The sequence below is a fragment of the Poecilia latipinna genome, unplaced genomic scaffold, assembly GCF_001443285.1.
Source record: "Poecilia latipinna isolate Pla-1442-1.1 unplaced genomic scaffold, P_latipinna-1.0 Scaffold445, whole genome shotgun sequence".
Lineage (NCBI taxonomy): Eukaryota > Metazoa > Chordata > Actinopteri > Cyprinodontiformes > Poeciliidae > Poecilia > Poecilia latipinna.
In genome coordinates, this window is record NW_015113061.1 from 87,219 (window position 1) to 96,565 (window position 9,347).

The following is a 9,347-nucleotide window of genomic DNA, read 5'->3' on the forward strand; positions in this document are numbered from 1 at the left end:
AGAGCAGGAACCCCTACTGTATGAAACTGAGATAGGAATAATAGAAAGATGGCCACTCTGAGGTAAAACCAAGCAAATAGCTTCCAGGCGAGGTGCTTACAGCCACTCCTCTCTTCTCCAGCTCCTGGAAGACTCTCCGGATCGGGATGGAGAAAGAGAGCGACAGCTGGCAGCCTCTCTGCTGGGGGTCAGAGGGCGTGAGGATTCGGACATAGGCTTTATGAGGCTGGGCCGGGTCCTCTGTGTAATACTCCTTTATCAGGTACTCCAGGTACCCGGTCAGGAGTACAGACTTCCTCCGCAGCGACTGCATGCTCGCCATGTTAAACACCTGGAACATTTTATAGGCAACTTTAAAAACAACTAGTTTTTACTCAAAACATAGATCTATGAAATAAGTCCTGTAAAGTGCAATACTTCTAAGCTGGCCTGTAGAGGGCAGACGAGAAGAATGGGTTGATTTGAGAGTCTGAAGCCGCTCACTCCGGGCTGCAGCTCCATCACTGGGAACAGAAAACATACATGAAACACAAGACTGATGGAAGAGGATTAGACCACTGAAAAAGAAGATAAGTATTCTGAGTTTAACCTAAAAAAAACATGGGATTAAGAGGGGCTTAGAATTCTGAGATTAAAGCAAAATCTGAGAAAAAAAAGTCAAAATTTTGAGAAAAATTAATAATTATGAGGGAAAAAAAATCAGAATTTTGAGTTTAAAGTCAAGATAGTTTTTTCTCCAGTGGCCCTAATTATGTCATAAACAGTTTCTGTAGAAGTATTTTTCAGACAGGATGCTAATTTTTATTGAATGAAATAGGATTTTCCTGTCGCATTCATCAGCACTGCTCATGTAATACCAAAAATGGCCACAAGGGGGAAGCAAAAAGACACATTTTAGATAAACTGTGTTTAGATAAAGTGAAAGGTTTACCGTTGGTCATCCTAAAGCGAGTTGCCAGGTCATGACCCCACCACCCTAACAGTCTGAAGGAGACACAAATTAAACAATTAAAGTGACAGGCCCCCTTTATTCTAATTGGCCAATGGGATAATAACCCTGTGTTTGCAGCTTAAACATAATTTGTAGTTTAAACTTTCGTTGTTTAAAACCTAAATGCTACCCATATGAATTAAAAATAATTTATTTGTTCATTTTAAAGAGTTGTTGTGCTACTCACGCTGGTTTGATGGTGTCTTTATGTTTTTCGTGAATGAACGCCCCGGCGAGGCCGCCAGCACCGGAATTCAGATACTATAGAGCCAAAACACAATCATCATCATCATCATCAATTTCCTTTCTTTTATTTCTGTCTGATTCAGGCTCTCTTCAGCAGACCTTATAGGAGCACCAGCAGGCAAAGTCAACATCCCAGTCATGCAGCTTCAGATCTGCGTTTCCCACTGCATGGGCGCAGTCAAATCCAACAAAACAGCCCTGATGATGCACAAAAACATGTCGGAGGTCAGTTAGCTTTTCATTTAACATCTCTAATATCCAACTGAAATATGATGGGGAATCAAAAGGAAAATGGATCTGAACTATTTAAAAAAAAAACAAAAAGGTTCCCTGCTACCTTTTTGTGGCCAGCCTTGGTGATGGCGTGCATGTCAAACAGTTGACCAGTGTAGTACTGAACCCCGGGCAACATCACCATGGCGATGACGTCGCCTTCTTTCTCGATGACGTCCAGGATGTCCTCAGTTCTCAGGGTGTCTTCACCCTGAAGAGAGAGATTACATTTGTGAGAAATCATGACTACATTGATCAGATTCTGGTGAGAGGTGTTGTGGACGCACTGGTCTGGGAGACAGCATCAGCATGCTGCTCTCAGGGGAAAATCCTCGCAGGCGGATCTGAGACTCGATGGCGTACTGAGAACAGAAGAAAAAATTCACAATGAACTGTCTGAAAGTCCAGCTTAAAAAGCACTACGATGGCGTGTTACGGCCATTATAGATAGAAAAAAGGAAAACATTTCTGCAAAAAAATTTATTCTGATTTTTAGATTATTACATTTCTTAGCACTAAAACTAAAACATTTGCAAGAAAAAATCTCAGAAATTTTGAGATTACAGTATTCTCAGAAATGTTTACTTTTCTAGAAGATCTAATTTTAAAAAATTACCAAGAAAAATACTCAGAAATTCATGCCATAAACATCCAGCAACTTTTTATTCAAACATACTTGGGCACACATATCCAGGTTTTAAAAGAAAATGATCATTTCTGTTGCTGGAAACAAACTAAAACATTTTATAGACCAACAAAAAAGAAAACAATATTCAGATAAGGTTAAATACCAACAAACCTTAACGCAAAATGCCATACTAATATTAAATGTTTAATTTGTTGTTTGTAGGTAAAGTAGAAAAAATTCATATTAATTTTGTGTTTTTGATCAGAGAGAAAAACTCATTTTGGTCACTGAAGAATTTCAACTTGGGCAATTTGGACACCACTGTGTTTCCAGCTGTCAACTGTTCATTACTGTAGTTTTTTTTATTTTTTTTATCGTATTTATTTTTTTAATGTAATGGAGCAGAAACTAACAAAGGGGGGTTACAGACATACTCACATGATCTGAAGGGAAGGCTTTGCTCTCCAGAAGGATTTTGTGTCTAGTTGGAGTTGGTTTGTAGAAGGACAGCTGCAGAGCGACACCATCAAATGACTCAACTTTTCCACTTAACACTTTACTTTAGATACATTTCTCCACGGCGTTACCATTAGGAGATGCAGATTAACCGTCAGGCCGTTCATCAGCGCGACCTCCCCACTTTTAGCTCCTGGCATAAAACAAAACGTTCTTATTAGTTCAAGTTGGTAAAAGCTTAGATAATCAAGGTGCTGTCAATGCATTCAGGAAACATAATGATGAGAAAAAGCTGTAAACATTTAGAAAACAAATGAAAACTAATGTAGAGATCCTGAGAAGTTTGGGTAAATTTATTGGTTTAAATGGATCTGGTTGGTCAGTGAGTTCAGGTTCTGTCTGGTCACTGACCTTCAGACTCTATGAAAACAGACCGGAGGCACAGATGTAACCAACAAAACTATAGATATAAAACTACAGAACTTGCCTGATGCTTTACAGCTTCATGTACAGAAGATAGAGCTTGAGTTTGCTTTGAGATCAGTGTTACTCTTTGGAGGTTATCCAGAACACATTGTTGTAACTACATGCAAACATCCTTACTTTAACACTAAACCTAAATGTGTCTTTAAGAACTTTGGAAAAAGGAACATAAAAAAAGAAAAAATATAGTTTGTAATTATTGAGAAAGGGAAATGTTTTTACAAGATTTTCTTCTCCCTGCTCCCTTTTCGCTCATGTTGAGTTACTGTTATCAGATAATGCGTTTGTACGTTGATGGAATTTGTTAAATTGAATGAATAAACTTATTAATTGAACATGTTTCTTTCATTGGACTTTCTGAACCAAACCCAAAACTGATTATTTTTTACTAAACTTCCTGACATTCATAGATTTGCCTCCCTCACCTTCTTCAAATCTCACAAAACTGGTGTCAAACATTTTTACTGTTTGACATGTAATAAAAAAAAGAAATGCACTGGTTGTATTATGGATAACACTTTGCTTTTCCTCCCAGTAATGCCTCTTTCTTTTTTGTTGAAGGTTGTCACTTTAAACTGCTGTTCTGAGTTTCATTTCTTCTTAATCTGTTTCAGTGTTTTTGGACTTTCTTTGTAATTTTTCTGAACTCACCAACAATATTCGCCATAGAGTCTTCAATGTTGTTTTCCGCCCACGCCCAAGGCCGCGAGCCGACAGTGTGACCATGAATAGCTCTGTTTAAAGAACAGCAAGACAATGTGAATACAATACTTTACTAACAAAGCTAATAATGAAACTAACTAACATCTTAGCCCAGTTGTCCAGCTCCTCCTCCAGATATTTCCGTGCATTTTTGGGTTGCAGACCCAACGAGTTTCCACACAGGTAGATGCATTCTTGGCTCCCGTCCACCAGAGAGCGATCAGCTGCAGAGAGCGAAACTGAATCATCACTATATTCCACCTTCAGGTCAGCAGATCTTGAATGCAATATTTTCTACTCACTGGGGGGCAAATCTGCGATTTTGGGCACCAGGAAGTTTTCTCTGAGGTGCCGCAGTTTGTCATGTTCGTCAAAGTAATCGGCTACTTTCTCTGAGGTCGGACTGCAGCCCAGCAAGGAGGACACTCGTTTCACCGCCGCTGTGGGACTCAGGTCAAAAATGTCGTCCATTGGTGTGGGAGCAGAAAACCCTAAAAGATTAACCAAGACAAGCAGAGGGTCACATGACCTGATGCATTAAGAAATGTCAACGTCACTGCAAAAATAATTAAATCTTACCAACTAATTGTGGTCAAGTTTCTTAAGATAACACTAACAAGTGACTTTTCAGCAAAACAGAGGTTATTTTAAGTCAATAATTCCTTAGTATTGGAGAAAAAGTCCCAGTTCCTCTAGCAGATAAAACATGACTTGTAAACTGGTTTTAAATTGTTTCAAGTGAAATACTATTTGCACTAAAACTAGAAAGAATGAGAAGATTTTGTGTTTGCAGTGAAAAAGATTAATAATGTTTAAGTCATGTGCTGTACCACTGTTGGAAACAGTTCATGTTCTTGGTAAGTAAATAAGTGAATTATAAGTAAGTAAAGAACAAAGGCTCCATTCGTTCTGTTCAATGTCAATTAAATCTGACCTCAGATTATGGAGTATTACAACTATATACATGCTGATAAGTAAATAGTTTATAAATGTATAAAAGCTGCTTGTTTCTTCTTTGCTTCTATCTGATTCTGTGTTGTCAGTTTTTCTCTTATGTCCCTGAATGCTGCATCACAAATAAAGTCGTCTGTCTGAACTCTTTGAAGTGAAAGTTGTAACTTACTGTGGATCGGTGGGCTATCGGAGGGTTTCCTTCCTGCTGGCAGGACAGAGGCTGACTGAACCCTCGGAGACGCTCTTTACCCTCTCTGTGCTCGCTCTCAGGTTAATCATTGCATCGATGAGCTGACCTCCAGCTCCAGATAACAGCGAATCACCTCTACAAAATGCCTGGATCACATTCAGTCCTGCAACTGACACTTATGAAACAGGCTGCTTCCTCTTTCGTGTGGTTTCAGTTTTGAGTGTGAAATTTGAAGCCAACAGGGTGAACTTCCTCATAAAGAGCCAATCATAGCAGCAGCCAGCAGTTTCACCGGATCTCAGCCAGACAGCAGGGATTTGGTCCCATTTACAAACTGGGAATGCTGGTCTTTATGGAGCTTAAGGCACAAAGAGTCAAACACAAACTGCACTCATGAAGCTGGATGCATTATTTTCATCCAGTTTTCTTTTTAATCTGGGTAGAATTAATTTAATAAACTCATTATTCATCAATCTTTAAATGTGCAATTAATAAAGACCAGTACAGTTCCCTTGGAAAAAAGGTTTACCCCTTCTCCACCAGAGGGCAGAAGAGGACATTCAAATTGTCTTCACTAATATCTCAAAGGGGCAGTTTTATGTTTTAACATAAATAAATAACTATGTTACATTCAGTTGTTATAAACATTATCTATCAAATTGTCACCTTCCTAAAATAATATCCTAAGTCATATTTTGCCAATAAAGAAACAAAAATCACTAAGCAAAAAGAGCATCAAATGATTGATGTTTTGGTCAGTAACTCAGGACTTGAGTAATCCTTTTATCCAATATGTTGTTACTCTTACTTGAGTCATTTCTTGGATGGATACTTTCTACTTTTATGTGAGTAAAAATATGTTAAAGTAATGCTACTCTTACTTGAGTGCAATTTTAGACTGCTCTACTCACCTCTGCACCACCAAGGTAAGAAAGAGTCTCTGTGCAATTCCTTCGCTGGAAAATCCAGATATTTCAAAGAGGAGTTCACAGAAGTTTCCTGAAGCAGCTGGCCAGTCAACCAGCAGGAATCTTCAGCGTGTCGTCCATCGGACATGCTCACCATCACATCAAAACTTCAACGTCACGTCTAGGGTCTCAAAAAAAAAAAAAAAGAAAAAAAAAGTTTAAACTTTGGAGTTCAAACACAAATGAACTAAAATCCACAGTTTCAATATCATTTATAACTATTTTCATTAATGTCTTGCTATAGCACTTAACTTTCTACAACAGAGGCAATGTAAACTAAAATATAACTAAATGTTATGTTTTGATATGTTTATTTAATACCCTATACACCTGACTAGACTGAGAACAAAACCCTGATTTAACAAAAAAAAGTCCCCCAATTTATATATCATTTTATGTATAAAATATAAGACGATCAATAAGTCATTAAGCTATTAGGAATAATAAATAGTCATTAAATATATTTTTAAAAATCGTAAGTTAAATGACCTTCCTGCTCAAATTAAATGCTTAAACACAATATACATTAAAAAGTCACAAAGAAAAAAATTTTTTTCCGGCATTAACGTTCAGTCTAATTTAACTTCAGACAGTGAGAAAAAAATCTTGTGTATGAAAATATCTGGTTTCAACTGAAAATAACACTTCAAATTTAATCAAATATTAGACTACAATTATATTACAAAAATGTGAAGTTTGAATATCAAGCCATTTTCAAGCATTTTCTAGGTAAGTTTTCAAACTTTTCCACCACCACACAATGGTTAGTCAAATCTTATTGTCACGCAGTCCATTTTTAATATAATTAACCTTTCGAACACATTTAAACTACATTTAAATTACGTAACATGAATTAAACATTAAACGTTTTCCAAAACACTCCAATTGGTTTTTAACTGACTTGTGTAACCGTTATAAGAAAGTATCAGCTATCAGGTGGTTAACTAAAGTAGTTATCTTAGCTAACCAACCTAGTCATCTTTTTATCACGTATTCCAACTATTAAAACAGCTAGCAGTTGGTTAGCTAAGGTAGCCTACTACCTAGCTTAGCTGTTGGTTAGCTAAGTTAGCCTTCTGTCACCTTAGCTTAGCTGTTGATTAGCTGGGGTAGCTAACCGACACTTTTCCACCGTCGCCGAATAAGCGACACTTTTCAAACTCCGTCAATATCCGCAGTTCTTTAACTTTGTCACACCATCCAACATTCATTTTTTACACATGTCGTATTTTTCGTTTTTCTTTTGTTTTCCTTTAATTTTGTCCGCGAGCTGTCTGTTGCTGATCACGGCTCCATTTCAGACGTAGATCTCTATGGAGTTAAATTTGTTTCACAATTATTCAATGAAAAAAAAAAAATTAGTATTCAATCAAAAAAAAAAAAAGTCAAACAAAAAAATAGAGATGTGATCAAAACTTTTTGATTTTGAAAAAAAAAATGTTTCAAACAAAAAAACCCAAATTTCTCAATCAAACTGTAAGAATTAACAAATGCTTTTAAAGCTTTTTTTTTTCTTTTAATTGAAATTACTATTTTTTGTTTGAAACTTTTATTTTTGCATATCAGATTTTTTGGAAGTTCGTTCTTTTTGATTGAACTCAACGTTTTTTGCTTGCGAATCTCACATGAACATCTTTTTTTTTCTTAGAGTTAGGGTTGATTTTCATCAGAGATGGTCTTGCTTCTAATCTTGAGTCAGGTTTTGGATCGGTTCAAGTCTTGGTTTGGGTCTTCTTTTCCTTACGGTCTCGTATTGTTTCTTTTTTGGTCCTTTGTGTCCTATCTTGTTTTGTGTCTGGTCTTGGGTGAGTTCTAGTCTTGGTTTGTTGTAGAATGTCAAGTATTACAAGACACTGAGTCATAAATGAAATTGAAACTGTTTTAACTCCAAAGTTTGAAAACTAAAATGGTTGAAGTGTGCTTGAGCCTCAAACTAACTCCTGCTGCATTCATCTTATTTTGCTTCCATAAGCAGGAGGACGTGTTGGATGTGACTCAGACTGAAGGAACAATGTGGCTGCAAGATGTTTGCGGGCTCCCCAGCAGCTGACATGCCGCTCGCTCTTGTTGTTCCTGCAGTAAAACGAGGATGTGGGACATCTGGAAGCAGTCAGGAGGCAACAAGGCCGTGCTCCGTCCCCTCACGGACGTTTCTCTGGGCGCTAGAGTCAAACCAGGAGGTAGAAAACATTCCCTCTACTAACTTCAGAAGATCCAAGGGACAAGAGAATAAAATGAAATTAAATTATAATTGTTTGTCCACTAAGAAGCTTTTCTTTGCAGGAAATGTGTTACAAAGTCCAGAAAAGCAAACTGCAGCATAAACGTCACATCATGTCCTATTTAAAACATCTAATGAAGGAATTATGAAAGGAACCAAAGAACCTTGATTATTGACTATATATATATATATATATATATATATATATATATATATATATATATATATTTGCATTTTTCTGTAAATCATTTATGATGTTTAAGGATGCATTTTATTATGCTGAGTCAGCAGTTTGTTCCTGATAAAACTTTATCAATGTGAGAATTTTCAAATCAAAGCTTTAGATGCTTCGACACATTGCATTTTATCACTAATTAACATTTAACAAATTATTACATTAAACTTATAGATAAAATCTGTTTCCAAGCTGATTTTTGCTGGTAAAGTGAGGCGCTAATAAATGTAGCATGTCTTTAAAAATCTGAATTATTGGCTTATTTTATATATTTGTATAAAACATGCGAATTATACCATTTAAAAACAGAAGTAAAGGGTTATTCTGGAACTGTTTGTCATAATGTGAATTATTTTTCATTAAAATTAGCAGAATTATTCCATTTTCTTGTTTTTGAAGCTTGCAGGTCGTGTTTCTCTCCGATCTCGGTGGAACGGCGAGTCCAGCACACCTGCTGCTGCACTCAGGTCTTTTATTTAGTGGAAAGGTATGCATTTTCTCTCCTCTCTGTGGCCTCCAGCACCTGATATTTACCCCGGTCAGGAGGCTAACCCACCCCCAACCCTTCTGCAGGGACATCGGCTCAGTCACAAACTGCCTCCAATCACATGAGATGACTTCCTATTATTTAAGAGTTTTACTGAATGTAAAACCCAACGCATAGAAAGGAACAAGAAATTAGGACTAAACTACAGCTAATTCCATTTTATCCTCATGTTTTTGCATTTTTCGGCAGCCAGGCAGAAAGGACCGATCCGGACTGGATGAGAAACAGTCAAATATTTTGGCTTTTCTTAGTTTGACACCAGAACCGTTCCTGTAGTTTAGTCAGACATCTTTTTGAAAAAAAGACACATTGTACTTTCTGATAAATACGTACTATTTGAAATTTTGTCTCATTTTTAAAGGACCATCATTGTATTTATTCTTTAGAATTTAAAATAAACATCAAATTTTGCCAAATATGTGGATGGAAAGTGAACCTGCGTTTGGCTGAAAA

General features: G+C 36.7%; 1 protein-coding gene across 3 annotated transcripts in view; it reads right to left on the reverse strand.

Annotated features, from left to right (window-relative positions):
* kynu (kynureninase) overlaps nt 1-9,347 on the reverse strand; it is a 45,090-nt gene that overhangs the window by 4,860 nt on the left and 30,883 nt on the right. Inside the window, exons 4-17 of one of the 3 annotated variants that reach the window (XM_015038559.1) lie at nt 5,835-6,019; nt 4,910-5,086; nt 4,082-4,270; nt 3,883-4,003; nt 3,729-3,811; nt 2,726-2,787; nt 2,577-2,648; nt 1,798-1,872; nt 1,575-1,721; nt 1,337-1,435; nt 1,179-1,252; nt 932-984; nt 418-503; nt 101-331 (exon numbers count right to left, since the gene is read on the reverse strand). In XM_015038559.1, coding sequence (XP_014894045.1) covers nt 101-331; nt 418-503; nt 932-984; nt 1,179-1,252; nt 1,337-1,435; nt 1,575-1,721; nt 1,798-1,872; nt 2,577-2,648; nt 2,726-2,787; nt 3,729-3,811; nt 3,883-4,003; nt 4,082-4,250 — 1,272 coding nt within the window. In that variant the 5' untranslated portion in view covers nt 4,251-4,270; nt 4,910-5,086; nt 5,835-6,019. Of the gene's footprint in view, nt 1-100; nt 332-417; nt 504-931; nt 985-1,178; nt 1,253-1,336; nt 1,436-1,574; nt 1,722-1,797; nt 1,873-2,576; nt 2,649-2,725; nt 2,788-3,728; nt 3,812-3,882; nt 4,004-4,081; nt 4,271-4,902; nt 5,093-5,834; nt 6,020-9,347 lie in introns of all 3 variants that reach the window. The other 2 variants (XM_015038556.1, XM_015038558.1) reach the window with 2 other exon arrangements.